This window comes from Cinclus cinclus, chromosome 18 (assembly GCF_963662255.1).
Source record: "Cinclus cinclus chromosome 18, bCinCin1.1, whole genome shotgun sequence".
In the NCBI taxonomy this organism is placed as follows: Eukaryota; Metazoa; Chordata; class Aves; order Passeriformes; family Cinclidae; genus Cinclus; species Cinclus cinclus.
The window spans coordinates 8,459,368-8,476,672 of record NC_085063.1 but is presented as its reverse complement, the minus strand read 5'-3'; the positions used below and the strand labels follow the sequence as shown (position 1 = coordinate 8,476,672).

The 17,305-nt window shown below is 62.2% G+C and overlaps 3 protein-coding genes across 3 annotated transcripts; all 3 read left to right on the top strand.

Annotated features, from left to right (window-relative positions):
* The first annotated feature begins 1,570 nt into the window (after positions 1-1,570).
* Positions 1,571-3,312, top strand: SLC52A3 (solute carrier family 52 member 3). The gene is made up of 3 exons (XM_062505177.1): positions 1,571-2,598; positions 2,853-2,976; positions 3,100-3,312. The coding sequence occupies exons 1-3, from the start codon at positions 1,571-1,573 to the stop codon at positions 3,310-3,312; spliced, it is 1,365 nt and encodes a 454-aa protein (XP_062361161.1).
* Positions 3,313-7,163: 3,851 nt separating this feature from the next.
* Positions 7,164-10,166, top strand: SCRT2 (scratch family transcriptional repressor 2). Its single transcript, XM_062505303.1, has 2 exons — positions 7,164-7,287; positions 9,460-10,166. Exons 1-2 carry the CDS (start codon positions 7,164-7,166, stop codon positions 10,164-10,166), a joined length of 831 nt encoding a protein of 276 aa, XP_062361287.1.
* A 2,161-nt stretch (positions 10,167-12,327) lies between these two features.
* On the top strand, positions 12,328-14,938 carry SRXN1 (sulfiredoxin 1). Its single transcript, XM_062504957.1, has 4 exons — positions 12,328-12,598; positions 12,859-12,905; positions 13,445-13,900; positions 14,069-14,938. The coding sequence occupies exons 1-4, from the start codon at positions 12,328-12,330 to the stop codon at positions 14,270-14,272; spliced, it is 978 nt and encodes a 325-aa protein (XP_062360941.1). The 3' UTR covers positions 14,273-14,938.
* The last annotated feature ends 2,367 nt before the right edge of the window (positions 14,939-17,305 follow it).

Here is a 17,305-nt window from a genome sequence, read left to right as displayed (position 1 = left end):
GGAGGGACAGGGACAGACAGGTACGGGCACCGCAGACAGGTAGGGCAGGGAAGCAGACGGGAGAAGGCAGCCCCAGGTTTTGCAGGGCTGCAGCCCGCTCTCCCAGCGACACCCGGTGGGTGCTGGGGGAAGAGCTGCCATGAGGCGTCCTGGGGCGGTGGGTCCCGGGACGGGAGGGGTGGGGTCCTGCTGGGGGTGACCAGGGGTCTGTCTCCTCACCCGTGTCACCTCCCGACAGGTGTAAATGGCTCATCCGCTGGTTCGCGGCTTGGTTCCCGCAGTGTCCCGAGGTGGGACAGCTGCCACATTCGGAGGTTTCCCAGCGCCCCATGCCAACCCGTGACCCCGCAGAGATCCTGATGGGGACAAGGAGCCCTCACCGGGTGACACTTGCACCTGCAAGAAGAGTCTGTGATAGGTGGGACACAGTTCAGGCGGGGACAAGGACAAAGTCCAGGACACCGCCAAGAATAATAACCCCCCTGAGCTGGAGACTCTGCCAGCTGGGACCAAGACGAAGAACAGAGCAGGTTCAGGCTGTCAACCGTCCGCATCCGGAGGTGGTGACGCGCCCGCGTCACGTCATTGCTCCGGCAGCCAGGACTGGCTCCCGCCCGCGTGGTGCTGCCGGTTCCCCCAAAGCGCAGTGAGTTACCCTTGGGAGATTGCCGACGCACCGGTCAGACCGGAGCTCGTTTCCTTCCTGCCTCCTGCTCCCAGCCCGATGTCTCCCCACGGGGCCGGGGCCGTGGCTGGGTCGTTGTACCCTCCAGGCTCAGCCCCGTGAGACCCGAGTTTCCTCTGGCGGCCTCAGCGCCCCGGAGAGGGCTGGAGTCGGCTCTGCGGGACCGCGGGGGCACGGGAACGTAGGGAAGCGGGACGTGAGAGTTGTGCCCAGGAGCGGGATGGGAGTGGGTAAGGGATGTGTCCGGAGCTCAGCTGACTCAGCGGACTGGTACGAGCAGAGGCTGGGCTGCAGGTTGGGCTGCTGGGGCCTGTCTCCCGCAGCCACCGGAGCGTGACGGGATCGCTCGGGTCCTGGCTGGGAGGGGACGGGCGCTGCATCGTCCTGCCCTGCAGATGCAGTGGGAGGTACGAGGCGTCCATTCCCAGCGGAGCAGCTGCTCAGACCGCTCAGCCCTCAGGTGAGAGCCCTCTTAACCCTGCGCCCGGCTATGCCGAGCCTTTCCAGGCTGCACGGAGCTGCAACGTGAGCTGGCACAGGTTCAATGCCCTCCTGGGTAAAGCACCTGCTGCTGCCAAGCCTCAGCCCTCCGGGATGAAACTAGGTGAAGCTCATCATGATCCACACCCAGGGCAGGAGGGCACTGTATCATCACTTGGAGGGGGCAGGGGGGTCCACAGGGCTTGCAGAGGGCAAAGTGGGGCTGGGTTGTGCTGTGGGTCCCACACCCTCACAGCACGTAGGAGGGAAGCTGTTCTGCCAACACAGGCAGTGGTCGTAGGAGGACAGGGCCAGGATCTGGAAGATCTCACCTCACCACTTATCAAAGTCTCTCCCCACAGCAGAGCAGCATCACTCCCTGGCCCAGGCACCCATCCCTGAGCCATGGCACTGCTCACCCACCTTCTGGCCTGTGCCTTTGGCATGGGCTCCTGGGTGGCCGTCAACGGGCTGTGGGTAGAGGTGCCACTGCTGGTGACGGTGCTGCCGGAGCAGTGGTACCTCCCCTCCTACATCACCATCATCATCCAGATGGCCAACGTGGGACCACTATTTGTCACCCTCATGAATCGCTTTCGGCCCGGCTTGCTGAAGGAGGTGGTTGTTATCTATGTGATCGTGTCCGTGGGTGTCATTGCCTGCTTGCTCCTGGCTTTCCTCTGGAACCACACGTCCCTCATTGCCAGGACATCCCACAGCATCCCTTTCCTAATCCTTACCTTCTTCCTGGCCCTGGTGGACTGCACCTCCTCTGTCACCTTCCTGCCCTTTATGATGCAGCTGCAGCCCCAGTACACGAACACCTTCTTCATAGGTGAAGGACTAAGTGGGCTGATCCCTGCTCTCATTGCCCTGGGCCAGGGCTCTGGTATCTCCAGCTGCACCAATGTCAGCTACAAGGTCAACAGCACCACTGGCAATGAGACTGTGGAGAGCACCATCTTCCGGCGGGAGACACAGTACCTCCCACCCAACTTCTCCACCCTCATCTTTTTCCTGCTCATGACTGCAATGATGCTGACCTGCTTGCTGGCCTTCTTTTTCCTCACTCGGCAGCCCAAGGTGTGGGAGCTCTCTCAGCAGCACCTCTTTCCCAGCAACATTGTGCTGAACTCATTTGACCAGATCCTCGATGAGGGAGCTGACTCACAGCTGAGCAGAGGCTGCTCATGGCCAAAGGATCCCAAGGGACCTGGGGACATCCTGCCACAGAAGGTCTCCTACTCCCTCACTCAGCTCACCCTCATCTACCTCCTCGTCACCTGGGTGAGTGCCCTGACCAATGGGGTCCTGCCATCTGTGCAGTCCTACTCCTGCCTGCCCTACGGACACACCACCTACCACCTGGCAACCACACTTAGCTCCATGGCCAACCCCCTCGCCTGCATCGTGGCCATGTTCCTGCCCAGCAGGTGGGTTGCAGGGCCCTGGGGGTTGCAGCAGGGTGCATACCAGGAGCTTCTGCTCCAATAATGGCCCCTACTTTGCAAGGGCTGGGGGTGTAGGCACTGGGTGGGAGAGGATCTGTGGGGTGTCCATGCCCTGGCAGCACAGACACCCTAGGAAAGGAGAATGGAGCCAGCAAGGAGCCAGAATGTGCTGCATGCCTGTGCTGCTCACTAGGGACAAGTAGTGTTCTCCAGTGACACTCACATGTCCTTTGCAGGTCCCTGACCCTGATGGTCATCCTCACCATGGCAGGGACTGGCTTTGGTGCCTACAATATGGCCATCGCAGTGATGAGTCCCTGCCCACTCCTCCAGCAGTCCCAGTGGGGCAATGTCATCATCGTAAGTCACTGCGTCCCTCTCACTCAGAGAGGTCTTTGATGCCACACCTGAATCTGACCTTACCACAATGTCCCCACAGTGGGGAACCCCTGGCACTGACCATTTTTCCACCTGTGCCACCAGGTCTTCTCCTGGGTGCTGTTCACTGGGACACTCTCCTACATGAAGGTGATGGCCGGGGTGATCCTGCGGAGCTGCAGCCGCAGCGCTCTGGTGTGGTACGGGGCGCTGGAGCAGCTGGGCTCCCTCCTCGGGGCACTGCTCATGTTCCCCCTTGTCAACGTCTATGGCCTTTTCAAATCTGCTGACTACTGCAGCCTGCAGTGCCCAGCATGAGTGGGGTGGACACCCCTAAGACTGCCGCTCTTGCCAGCACGAGCTCCCAAAATCAGGAGGGCTGGCTGGCTGGGAAGCAGCCCTGGGACCAGGACGGCTGCAAATGCAGCTCCCTGATGGGCTCTGCCAGGGAGCAGCTTCTCCAGGGCTTTGTCCCCAGCCTGGGCACGGGGTGTTCCGATCATCTGAAAACAATAGAAGGTGTTTTACTCGTCTCTCTGCCTCCCTGCTGCCCGCATCCCCGATGCTGAAGGGGCTATCTGTGCCAGTGCCCCCCACCTGGGTACCTTTCAACTGGAGCCATGTCCAGTCCCTTCCCCTGGGGGTCTGGCACCATTTGGCATCATGCTCTAAAGCCCCCCTGGACTCTGTGGGTGGGCACAGCCCCAGCTGCACGCAGCAGCACTGGTGGCGTTCCCGGCCCTGTGCTGTGGCAGCTGCCCCCAGACAGGGGGCTTGCGACCAGCTGGAGGGAGTGGGGACAAAGGCAGCCATGGGGAGGGGAACAGTGGGGGAACATGGAAAATTCACAAGCCCTCCAGTGGCAGCTGGGGAAACTGAGGCACAGTGGGACTCAAGCAACGTGATATTTGCCACCCTCTGCTGTGGTCCCACCTATGCTTTCTGCTCCCTCCCCAGAGCCCTATGCCCCCCTGCACTCCATTTCAGCCCTTGCTGTACCTTGAAACAAGCAGAGCTAGAGAGGGGCCACAGCAGAGCCTCGCACCAGAGCAGTGCAGGCACAGTGCCCATGGCATGGGTAGCACAGCACCAGTGCCAGGGTTGGCCCACCTGGTACCCAACTGTGCCCCAGCCATGCCAGCCGGGGCGGGGGCCGGGTGGACACTGGGGCATGGCGGGCACGGGAGGTCAGGGCAGCAGCAGCCCTGGGATGGGACAGCACCTGTGCCCTGCACACGCCTGCACCCCTTCCCTGGGGCATGAGGCAGCCGGGCCTTTGTCCCCGGCCCTTTGTCTGGCATCTGCTCCTTGCGCCGGCGGCAGCACCAGACCACGGACTGGAGCCACTTCGGGGCTCCGGCTGCGACCCGGGCGCCTCTGGGAAGGACGAGATTGGAATACCTAATGGCCAGCAGCCCCCCAAGCTGGCAGTGGTGGGGGTCCTGCAGCTGAGGCAGCAAAGCGGGCACAAGTGAGGGCTCTGCTTCCTGGCACTAGTGAGTATCTTCTGGCAAATCCTGGCTGACCTCACAGTCCATGTCCAGGATCCATGGAGGATGAGGGAACTGAGGACCCCCGGGAGATGTGGGGGCACCAAGGGGCAGCTTGTCTCATTCCAGTAGCAGGATATGTCCCTTGTGGGTAGACTGGAAGCTGGAGTAGGGACCTGACCTCTCTCCTCCTGCCCCCCAAGAGGATGATCCTGCCCTTGGGAGCCCCCAAAACCCCTCACCCACAGTTACCCCCACAGCCCCCTCCCTCTTGTCTGAGAAACAATTGCCTCCGATGGGAATTATTTCCATACAGCTGCTCAGGAAGGCACAAACCCGGTGGAGGAAGGCTGAGCCTTTCTTCTGGTGCCGCTCCCCCTCCCCACAGTGGCGGGGGCAGGTTTGGGGGGGCCCAGGCGCTGCCGTCAGCGCTATCAGCTCGGCAGGGCTGGCTGCGGTTATTACCATACATTATCGCAGTCCCCTGCCTCCGAAAGGAGCTGGGGCTGCTCCCCCCTCCCAGCCCTCCCTCCTCCTGCCTTTTACACTTAATTACCTCCCTTATTACACCGCAGCCTGGAGAGAGACAAAATCCCAGGGCAGCGGGCAGGCAGGCAGCAGGCAGCGGACAGGCAGCGGGCAGGCAGCGGGCAGGCAGCGGGCAGCGGGCAGGCAGGCCCAACTAGGGCGTAAGTAATCTCCCGTTCTGCAGACGTGCCTTCCAGGAGAGAGCAAGCACACGCACGGATAAATAAATCAGGGAGCGAGGGCCGGGAGCCCAGTGAGTGTGTGGGATGCTGCGAGCAGCCCGGCAGGCAATGTCCCCTCGGGCCGCAGCCCTGCGGGAGAGGTGACCTTGAACTTGGCAGAGCCTTGACGTCAGGGCAGCGCTGCAGGCACAGATGGGGCTTGTGGTGCTGCCAGCAATCCCTGGCCAAGCGCTGTGGGAGCAAGTGGAGAGACCCCAGCCCACATGGGGAGCAGCCCTAGGATCCTGTAGGATGTGGAATGCTGTGGATATGGGATGCTCTGGGATGGGGTATGCTGTGACCCACGGGATACACTTAGCTGTGGGATGCTGTGAGATATCAGATGCTGTGAGATGCTGTGGTGTACTGTGGGATATCAGATGCTGTGGGATTCTGTGAGATATCAAATCCTGTGGGATGTTGTGGGATGCTGTGGTCTGTGGGGTGATCTAGACTGTGGAATGATGTGAGCTGTGAGATGCCCTGGGCTATAGGATCCTGTGGGATGCTGTGGGATGCCCTGGGCTGTGGAGTATACACAAAGCAGTGGAGAAAGGGCACTGCGATGCAGGGCTGGCTCTAGATGTGGCTCTGGGCACAACTGGAGGAGCAGACATGGCTTTCTGCAGGCAGGCCCATGTGGGGATCCCTGTGGGGATGCTGCTTTTGGTCCCCAGATCAGGTGCCACATCCGTGGCCAAAGGGGCTAGTGTGCCCAGGGCTGCCCCGTGCCAGCCATGCCGGCACTCTGCCTGCGGTGACAGCGGATGAACCATCCTTATTAAGTGCTGCAACACTCTCAGCATTGCACAAGGCTCAGGGAGAGCACGGCCAGCTGCAAGTCAGGTCCCCGTGTCACCCACTGGCCCTCAGATGGCACAACTGCAGGAAAAGGCAGCTCCGGACCACCAGCTGCCTGCAGTGGAGCGCAGAGAGGAGGGGGGGGGAGTGGGAGTGAGGGCTCCAATGAAACGAGGGGGGAGTAAGAGTGTGGGCTCTGGCCGGGAACAATGAACTGCCACGAGCCCGGCTATTGTTGCGGTTCCGAAGGTCACGGTGCTTCCTGGGGACTAGGAGTGGGACAGGGACAGGGGAAGGGGAAGGGGAGAGAAGGTGGGCAAAGAGGGATGGGAACAGTGGGCAGGGATAGAGACAAAACAGACGTGGGACAGAGGTGAGAGCAGGAAAGACGGGAAAATGTTGAGGACAGAGAAAAAGGTACAGGGGAAGGGAGAAGGGAAAAGGGAAAGGGGTCAGTGGAAAGGGGCTGTGGACAGAGATGAGAACAGGAAAGATGGATGGGAATGGGAACCGGGGACAGGGATAGGAACAGGGAGCAAGGACAAGGAAAGGAGAAAGGGACAAGAAGCAGGAACAGGAATGGGGACAGGGGACAGGGATGGGGATGAGGACTCCCGCTCGGCAGACCCGTTCTTCCCTGGCCCCGGGGACTGGCGGCGGGGAGACAAAGGCGGTGGGAGGCAGAGGCATGTGCCCCCCCCCCTCCCCGTCTCCCCCCGTCCCCCTGTGTGTCCCCATTGTCCGTGGCCGGGGTTGGGGGAGGAACCGGGGGAGGGACCAGGGACCCCACAGTGTCGTGATGCCCGGGGCACCCCGCGCTGCCGGCGGCTCGGGGGGCTCTGGGGGGGCTCCGGGCGCGGCCGGGCGAAACGGCCCCCTCCCCCCCGACCGCCTGCCTTCCTCCTCCTCCTCCCCCTCTTCCCCACCTCCTTCTCTTCCTCCTCCTCCTCCTCCTCCTCGCCGCCCTGCCGCCTCCCCGCCCCTCGCACTCGCCTCCCCGCGCCTCTCCGTGCGCACCGCCGGGGCCGAGCGCCGGGGCCGGGCGGGGGGGGGGGGCCGGGGCCGGTGCGGGGGCCGGGGCCGGTGGCGGTGCCGGTACCGGAGGTGTCCAGCGCTGCCCGGCCCCGCCATGCCCCGCTCCTTCCTGGTGAAGAAGCTGAAAGCGGAGGCGTTCCCGGCCGCCGGGGCCCCCGCGCCCCCCTACGCCCCCCTGGAGCCCCCCTACACGCTGCCCGGCCCCGCCGCCGGCGATGGTGAGTGCGGGGCCGGGGGTCCGGAGGGGCCCCCCCGCCTCTATTGTCTGTGCGCCCGGTTGGGCACCGGGAAGGAGACACGGGGGGGACGCAGGGCAGGACGGGGAGGGGGTCCCCGCGTTGTGTCCCGCGGCGAGCGAGGGTTGCGGGGTGGGGTGTGTCATCCTTCGTCGTCGTCTTTTCCCCGGCTCCGGGGCCACCGGACGCTGCCGAAGTTGGTCCTTGGGGGAAACATCCCCTGCGTGACAGCGTCAGCTCCGTGGGCAGCCCCGAGTCCCCCCCTCCCATGGGGCACCAAGGTGGGCTCCTTCCCACGACAAGTTGGGGGGTAAGAAACAACCGGTTTGCGGGGGCGGCGGGGGGCGGCGGGGGGCGGCAGCCTCGGCGTGCCGGAGGGTTTCATTGTTCGCAGCGGTGCCCCGAGCCCCCCTGGGAGCGCGGGGGGGCCTGGCGCCCTCCAGGGCAGGGGTAGTGGGGAGGGGAGAATAGGGGATACCCCCAGCAGAAGGAGAGGTGCAAAGGCTGGACTGGGGGTGGCCATGGTCCTCGGAATCCCGTCCTGTGGGTAAACACTGGGGTGGGCTCGGAGTTCCCCGGGCTTGGCACAGCCTCCCAACGGGGCAGCCCGGGCATCTGCCCAGAAAGAGGAGCTGGCCGTGGGTCGGGGGGTCTGTTGTATAGGCTGGGGGGTCCTGGCTGTTCGTGGATTGGGAAGAGGAGCTGGATGCGGGAATGGGCCTGATCCAGCCATGTATAATCTAACATCGCCCAGCCGCTGCGGCGCTTATCCCCCCTTTACAAGTGCTCCCCACCCCTTCGTGGGCTTTCCCTGCCAGGGGTCGAGGTGCGAAGCCTATCTGGCCTGGGGGTCCTCTGCTCACCCCTAACAATCAGGAGCCGGTGGGGGAGGGATGTGCTGCAGCTGGGCAGAAGCTGCCGACGCTGCTCTCCTGGAAATAACCTTGCTGCATGCTCGGAGGCAGCGTGAGAAATTGCTGAGCAGAGCGCTTTCTGCACAGCCCGCGCTGTCAGCACGGCGCGGGGGACGGGGGGGCCCAGCTCTGCCCCTGCCACACAGCCCCCTCCTCACAGTAGGCACCCCTGGCCACCACAGGACAAACAGCAGCCTTTCCTTGCCAAGGGGTCCCATGGGTGCTGCCAGAGAATGTGTGGATTTAGGGGATGCTTGGCTGCAGCTGTGGTGGGATGTCTCTGCTGCCTCACGGTGTGCATGGGTCAGCCCAGCTGTGCACTGACCTCAAGCTCCTGATAGCCCCTCTGTCACTATCAATGGGGTTGAGGCCTCTGAAGCAGCTTGCAAGGACCAGTGTGCACAAGGCAGGGGATTGCTGGGACCATTCTGGGGGTCTTGGGGTCCCAGTATATCCCCAGGATTGCTGGCCTGGTGGGGGGGGGGGGGGGGCTGCAGTGCAGCTCCTGCGGTGACCTTTGTGTGACGGCACAGAGGGACTGGGATGCCAATGCAGCGCCCACTCTGACACACACTGGGAGTCCCACATACAAAGTAGTGTCATGAGCAGACTTGCACCAATGTAACATGTGTGTGACACCAGTGGAGTTGTACCTGAGCCTGACTCCACATCTGGGAGGGCTGTGGGTCACTCAGTTTGGCAGGAGGCCAGGGATCTAGTGCTGCTACCCTCCTGGTGCTGTCCCATCTCCAGGGAATAGGCCCTACGAGGACAGCAAAGAGATGGGGGGGGGGGGGGGGGGGGGCCGTTTCCCAGCCCCTTTACTGAGGAAGAGGAACCTGGAGCATCCTTATCCTGGCTGCCCATGGAGCATAGCTCATTACCGGCATGGCCCCGGTGAACAATGAGCTCCCAGCACTGACAGCTGTCTGACGGCTAATGGCCCCCGGGGGCTGCCCGCAGCTGGGGCAGACGCAGCTGGACATTCTGCAGCTCCATCCCCAGTTCCCATCCCAGGCAGCCCTGCGGGATGGGACCCATCCTGCTGACAGATGCAGACAGGAGCCAGGGCAGGACAATGCAGCTCTGATGCTCAGTGGCTCTGCAGAGACAGGAACCAGTTTGGGGGGGGACAACCCTGGTTCTATACCTCCTATAGGAAATTTTAGCTTGTGGCCTTTTCCTGTCCCTGGTGAGGCTGCTCTGGAGGGACTATGACCCCACTGTGTTGTTTCCACAGGGTACCTCCAGCACTGCCTGGCGCCAGCCGGCTATGACACTGACAAGAAGCAAGGCCTGCCACCACCGCCACCAGACCCAGCCTACGCACCCGGCCATGAGGAGTACAGCGATCCTGAGAGTCCCCAGTCCAGCTTTTCCGCCCGCTACTTCAATGGGGAGGCAGCAGTGACAGACAGCTACTCCATGGATGCCTTCTTCATCACGGACGGGCGGTCGCGCCGGCGCAGCGAGAGCCAGCGCCGTGGCAGCCACCGTCACTCCTGCCCCGAGTGCGGCAAGACCTACGCCACCTCCTCCAACCTCAGCCGGCACAAGCAGACCCACCGCAGCCTGGACAGCAAGATGGCGAGGAAATGCCCCACCTGCGGGAAGGCGTACGTCTCCATGCCCGCCCTGGCCATGCACGTCCTCACCCACAACCTCAAGCACAAGTGCGACGTGTGCGGCAAAGCCTTCAGCCGGCCCTGGCTGCTGCAGGGCCACATGCGGTCCCACACCGGGGAGAAACCGTTCGGCTGCTCCCACTGCGGGAAAGCCTTCGCCGACCGCTCCAACCTGCGCGCCCACATGCAGACCCACTCCGCCTTCAAGCACTACAAGTGCAAGCAGTGCGAGAAGACCTTCGCCCTCAAGTCGTACCTCAACAAGCACTACGAGTCCGCCTGCTTCAAGGGCTCTGAACACAGCTGTGCAATAGGGAACTAGACCCCCAAGCCCTGTGGCACATCCCCATTCCCAACCTCATCCTTCTATCCACTCCCCATCCCTGTCCCCATCTCATCCGATGCCCACTTCTATTCCCTTATAAATCCCATCCTGTCCCCATCCTCATCCTCATCCCCATCCCCTTCCCCATCCCCATCCCCATCCCCATCCCCATCCCCATCCCCATCCCCATCCCCATCCCCATCCCTATACCATCCTGATCCCAGTCCCTGTGCTAGCACTCCTGCAGCTGCAGCCAGCTGGTTTGTTGCTGTGCTGAGGCTGGAGGACACATCCCCACAGACTCACTCCCCATCTGCTCCCTGGGAAGGGGGTCCCTGACAGTGGGATCCAGCTCCTTTCCCCTGGGTCCCGGAGTACCCCCGCAGCCAGGCAGGTCTCTCTGTGGGGGACTCACCTGTGGACCTCTTTCACCTCTTTCAGACCCAGGAGAGATTTTCCTCCCCTAGCTTGTGACTTTCACCTCTATTTATTTAATTTATTACTATTATTTATTTAGAGCTGCTGCTTCTCTTCCTGGGGGATCCTGGGGGAGAAAAGACACTTTCCTGCTCCCCACTAGGAGCAAACCCTCTGCTTGACCCTAATCTTGATGCGACCACGGGCTGGTGTTACTGCCAGCTCGGCAGGACTGATGGCCACTGAGGCTGACAGAGGGCAGGGCTGCCAGTCAGCCTTGGAGCCTGGTGTCCCTGCAGCCCACCACACAGGGCACCCTGCTGCCCCTCTGTTCCATGGCACAGTGTTCACCCTGGCACTGCAGATTTGCAGCCCTGGAGTTAGGGGAAGAGCCAGGGGAAGAGCCAAGGGAAGAGCCAGGGGCTTCCAGCAGAGATCCACAGAACACGTCCTCTGTTGGCTCCCAGCTCCTGGCTTGACCAGGCACAACTGGCCCCTGCCACGGTGATGGGGAATAGCTCCCCCCCAGGCAGGTGCAGCCCCCCTCACCATGCGAAGGGCTGGGCTGGCAGCTGGGCTGGAGACCCAGCCCTGAGGCAGGTAGTACCCAAATCCCCAACCATCCCCCCATGTATCCCCAGCCCTTTCTCCAGCCGGCTTCCGGCTCCCTCGCCATTGCCCCTCACCTGCACTCAGGAGGAGGGATCAGAGTAGCTGTAAAGTTTGGGTGAGTCTATTTAAATGTTCTTATTTATATTATTTATAACTTATGCTTTTCACTATTTATTTGTCAAGACTAGCCGGGCCATGCCAGTGCTGGCTCGCAGGAGGTGGCAGAGCTGCAGCAGAGCTGCCGTGCCCAGGACACAGCTACGGCGACACGGACGGGGACAAGACCCCGAGAACGGACTGTGTGGCGGGCACGGAGGCAGGAGGGCACGAGCTGGCCCGGCAGCCCAGGCTCCATGTCCTGCAAGCCTCCCCCAAAGGCAAAGCCTTTCTCCTTTGTCTTCCCTGCTGCCACGGGCTCCTGCTTTGCTCCGTGCCCCGCGCCAGCCCAGTGGGGACAAACCAGCCACTCTATGCAACCTCCCGGCGGAGCGCCCTCGCACCGGCCCCGGAGCCAGAGCCGCGCACGGCATTCCGGAGCGGGGCCCGACCCACACCTCCGCTTCCTACCTCGGGCCGCGAGTTACCACAGCCCCATCACCCCGTGCCGGTCCCCAACACTTGGGACTCAGCCCGGCACCCCGCGGGGCTGCACTCGCGCACCCCCACACTGTCTTCCTGCGCCGTCTTCCTCCCTGCACCGTCTTCCTCCCGCTGCCTCGGTGCCTGTGTTGGTCACGGGTTGAGTGGGGATGTCCCTGTCATGGTCCTCGCTGCCGTGGCACGGTGACCACACATCCGCACCCTAGAGAGGGGATGAGCATCACCCTGGCCATGCGGGCACCCCACCGGGTTTTCCCCATGATGCCAGCGCCGTTCCACGGAGCATGGTGTCCTGAGGCCAGCAAGCTTGGAGCACTGCGCCGCTGCCCCTCTATCCTGTAAATAGCAGATACTACAGCAATAATTTTCCGTGCATGATAGATTTTTTCTGCCAGGTTTTGTACTCGCCAGCCCCAGTATGACAAGTCTACTGAGATCCGGCCACCCGCAGTATTACTTGTAACGCAATTCAGGGATATAAAAGGGATTTCTGCCACTAACCATGTGTCTTGGGGGATTTGTGTCGACGATGGCGGGTGGCGGCATGCGAGCTGCCAGCCTGCCCATCCCACGGTGCCCTGTGCCCACTCCTTGGCTGGAGCACCGTGGAGAGAACTGCCCCAAACAGAGAGGTGATGTCCTGGCAGCCTGTTGGGAACGGGTGGCTGAGGCTCCCAGAGCATCCCATGCTGCCCACATGGCCCTGCCAGCCCTTCAGCCAGTGGGCAGCAGCCACAAAACCCCTGACTGTGACAAAGAGGCCTTACGATGCCACCCTGCTCGTGAGAGCGCTGGGGGCTGTGAGTGCAGCAGAGCGCTGACCTGGAAGTAAAGCAGTGTGTGAAATCCTGGCAGCGGGCGCAGAGCCCGGTGGGCAGCCCGGGGAGGGTGCCAGTAAGGTTCACACACCCCCGGGGCGCCACTGCGATGAGTGGGGAGGATTCTGTGAGCAAATTTTATTTGAACTAGCTGGTGGCGACAACCCAGCAGAGCCTCTGCTCCCAGAGGCAGACAGGCATTCCTGCTCCCCACCCGTCTTTCCTCATTTCCTCTTTTCCAGATGTGGGTGCCAATGGGGGAAGGCAAATCAATTTTAGCATCCAGCTTGTCAGCAAAGACCTAGCTGAGCCCTGGGCTTCCAGTGACATCAGAGCCTCACAGACCCATCCCTGACCATCATCTGCATGCTTCAGAGTCAGCTCTGGGGCTGGGGACCTCCCATGACATCAGGGAGCCAGGGTGAGGGCAGTGGGAGCGGCCATCCCCTGTCACCATGTCCCTGCTGTGGATTCAGGGTGTCCTGGTTGCAGCAGTCAGAGGGGTGGGAGACCCAGTTCTTCCCGGGAGCCTCTCCCCATTTGGAACACTGGTCTGAAGAAATGACCTAGAAAGACTCGGGGCTGAAGTTCTTTGATGTCTGCCCAGCTGTGGAGCATCACTGCTCAGCTCTGCAGTTGTTTCATGCCTCATCTTCCTTGTTGTGGACCCCATAGAGGTCAGCACAGGAGGGAAGGGGCTCTGGGTTGGGGACATATTCCTGTTACAGCCAGGCAGGTGGGGGGCATATCCCAACTCTCAGTTGCCAGATGATCCTTAGCGCCCCAGCACATCCAGGTGGGACCCCAGACCCGCAGGGGGCAGGATAGGGACCCCGCACACCTTATGGGGGGCTCAGCTGCCGCGTGCCCATGGGTGTCCCATGGGAAACGGGAGCCGAGGGCAGCCCTGACCGCAGGCTCTCCGGAGCAGGCAGCGGGCCAGCCGGCTCTGGCACCCGGCCCGGAAGCCTGTCCTGCCCCTTCACTGTGACTCTGCAAAACAGTGGGGCGGCGGCCCTGACGATGACGATGGCTGGGCAAGGAGGAAGCAGAGGGGCCTGGCTGGGCGTTGCACTGCTCCGGGCAGAGCGGAGAGCTCGGCTGAGCAGGACAGAGGAAGGTAAAGGCTGGCCGACAGCCACAGCCATGGCTGAGGACGAGGACAGGAGCATCCATACACAGCACATCTCGGACGTGCACAACGTGCCCATGCGCGTCCTCATCCGGCCCATCCCGGCAGAGCTTGATTCGGGAAAGGTGCGGAGCCTGATGGAGACCCTGCAGGTGAGCACAGCCCCCGGGATGCAGAGGCAGCCACTCCTGCACTCATTCAGAGGGCACTGCTGGGGAAGCTGACAGCACCCAAGCCCTGGCACAGTCAGGTCACGGGGTGTCAGGGCAGGCTGGGAGTGCTGGGGTGTGTTACCCTTGGATATCTCTCTGCTTTCCCAGGAAGATCCCGAGCGGGTGCCCCCCATCGACGTGCTCTGGGTCAAAGGCAGTGAGGGTGGTGATTACTTCTACTCCTTCGGGGGCTGCCACCGCTTCGCTGCCCACCAGGCACTCCACCGGGAGACCATCCCCGCCAAGATCATCCCCTCCACCCTCAGCGACCTCCGTACCTACCTCGGCTCCTCCACGCCTCACCTGCGCTAGGCCAGAGCCCCGAGGATGTCCAGCAGCCCTCTCTGTCCCTGTTGGTTCTGACCCGTGAGCCCATGGTGAGGATGTAGGCGGGGTCCCCAGCCCTGGGGAATCCCCGGTGAACCTCCAGCCTGGATGAGCCATGGTCCCCCAGACTCGGAGGGTCCCCGGGGTCCCTGCAGCCGGGATGGGGATGGGTCAGGCTCTCGCCGGTACCGGGAAGCGCCCGGCGGGGCCGGCAGGTGGCGCTATTGTGCCGCGCTGCGCTGCCCGCAGCGGCCGCGCGGACCGGGACGGGACGGAATGAACCGGGACGGGATGAACTGGTTGGGGTGGGATGAACCGGGGCACGGTGCAATCGGGAATAGTTGAACCATGATGGAACAGGCTAAACCGGGGCACGGCTCAATCGGGAATGGCTGAACCGGAGCACACTGGAACTAGGACGAGTCACAGCTCATTCGGGGCACAGCTGAACCGGGAAGGGGTACAGGCGAACTGGGACACAACGGAATCAGGACACGGGGAAGAGACACAGCTGACCCGGCATGGCCAGTCCCCAGCCTTCCCTCAGCGACTCTGGGCTCACCTGTGGTCGCAGTCTGTGGGGGACATCTCCAAAATCCTGTGGTGGGGACACCCACTGCTGCACCCGGAATAAAGATGATCAAAACCCCTGCAGGTCCTTGGCATGGTGCTAGAGGATGCTGAGGCTGGGAGCAGGGATGCAGTGGTCCAGCATGGCACAGCACAGCACAGTATGGTGGCCTGGCACCAGCAAGAGCGGTGGCTGTGGGCACTCGGAACAAGGACAGATGCTTTGCAAGGGGATGGATGTTCTGCGAGGGAATGGATACTGTGTTGGGAGGTGGATGCTGTGCTGGGGGATGAATGCTATGACTGGACAATGCTCTGCCAGCCTGCCCTGCCATGGAGCTGAATTCATGGAGCTGAATTCATGGAGATGAGCTCTGGCTCAGCTGTGGGGATGCATGTGGTCCTGCCATGCTGGGATGCTGTCATTTCTGCAAGCACCACATCGTGATCCCACGTGCAGCCTGAAGAAAACGCCTCAAGCATCCCCTGGGCATCCCAGCATCCCTCTAAGTCGAGAGCCTCCATCCAGGGAGGGGAAAGGGCACTGACTCACTCACCACGCCGTGAGTCAGCAGGACTGGGACAGGAACTGCTGCCGGACACTTCTGCCCTATCAGCCATGCTCCTCCCTGAACGGATCCTGTTCCCCTAGGGCAGAAACGGGCTGGGAGAGGAGGGCACGGCCGGGTCGTTTGCGTGGCAGGAGCCGGCAGTGCTGGCATCAGACAGGGTGCAATTTACCTCTGCCTCCACGTTTCCGCAGGATCCACTGGGGAGGAAGAGCAGGGTGGGATGGGGGTGCTGGATGAGGGGAGGGGACTGGAGGGAGACTCCGGCGCGGCAGAGCTGCATGTGCTGCATCAAAGCAGCTGTGTGCCGGGAGGAAGCCCTGCAAGCACTCACGGAGAGCAGCCCTGGCCCGCGGCTCCCTGATGGGCCATAAATTTCTCCTAAGAATTGTGGCGTGCTAAAAAGTTTCCTCTTGTTAGAGAGCGGGGGGTGGGGGGGTTGAGGGGGGGGTGGAGGGAGGAGGTAGCAGCTCCCGCGGCAGCTCCTGTGGCAATGTGGACTTTTCCAGAGTGCCTCCAAATGGGTGTCCCATGGCAGGGACTGATGTCTGTCCATATCCTGTGTGTCCCCACTGTGTGTCTCACGTGAACTCTGTTTGTCCCACTCTCACGGGCTTGTGCCTCTCATCCCTTGGATAAGAGGCAGCTCAACAGAACTGAGAATTCCACAAAGTGGGAATGAACTGAGGCTCCCCAGATCTTGCAACTCTTTCTTCTGCAAGCCATGGAGTCTTCTTCCACCCAGAAAGCCTGCTGCAGGATCTGTCTTTCCAGCTTACCATCCCCTGCAAACAGTGCCCAAGGTCTATGCCAGTCCCAGGGTGTCCTAACATCACTCCCAGGGCTCCCTGGCACCAACTCAGAGCCAAGATCTGGAGCTGTGTCCAAGATGCTATGTGAGCATCTCCAGGGCTGACCACTGCATCTATGGGGCTAGCATGGTGTGGGCAGTGGGAGCTGGTCCCCAGCTGGGGTTGCTGTTGCTACAACCCCCTGGCTGGCACAGGAATGGGTCTCTCCAGAGCCCTGAATTGCCTCCATCTATCCGTCCTCCACCTGTCCCCCTTCCCTCTGCCTGACCCGCGGGGTCTCTGGTGTTGCCGGCTGACAGCCGATCCGGCTGCCTCCAATCCATTCGTTCCAGGGCAGGAACAAAGGCGCTTTGTGGGCTCCCCCCAGCCCGGGCTGGATGGGGGGGGGGGGGAGGGGGTCCCAGCTCCGGAACTGAGACAGACTTCCCCACACGACAGGCGTGTAATGCCTTCCAGACTAGCAGCCCCAGCCCTCAGGTACAGCCCAGGGGGCAGAGGCAGCCTGGTGCTTCCCACACTGCCTGGGGACCCACCAGGTCACCCTGATACAGCCCCAATCCAGGAAAATGGGGAAAGTCTCCTGTTCCTCCAAATGTTTCACAATGTCTAGTCCTCATGGGACTCACTGCTCCTCCCCACCCGGGGGCTCCAGGGGATCCGGGGCCTCCCAGATTTGTCATCTCTGGTCTCCCAGTGTTGGGGAGCAGGGACAGAATCCCCTGGGATGAGACTCCTGCCTCACTGGCCTTAGGGTCCAGGAGGCAGCTGGACTCAGAGGCTGTGTGTGCCCAGCTGGACAGGACTGTGCATTTGGGATGGGGCAGCTCCCAGGCGTGTGGCCTCCCTGGCCCAAGCATCCTGAAGTTAGGGAGCCACAGGCAGAGGGGCCAGTCCTGGACATCCCCCAGTGCCAAGGTCTGGTCAGGGACTGTGGACTTGGGGCATTCAGTGGGATGGGATAAGGTGGGTGGGTTGTGATGGAATAGGATGGGATATAATAGGACAGGGTAGGATGGAATGGGATGGATGGGATATAGTGGGATGGGATGGGGTGGGGTTGAATGGAT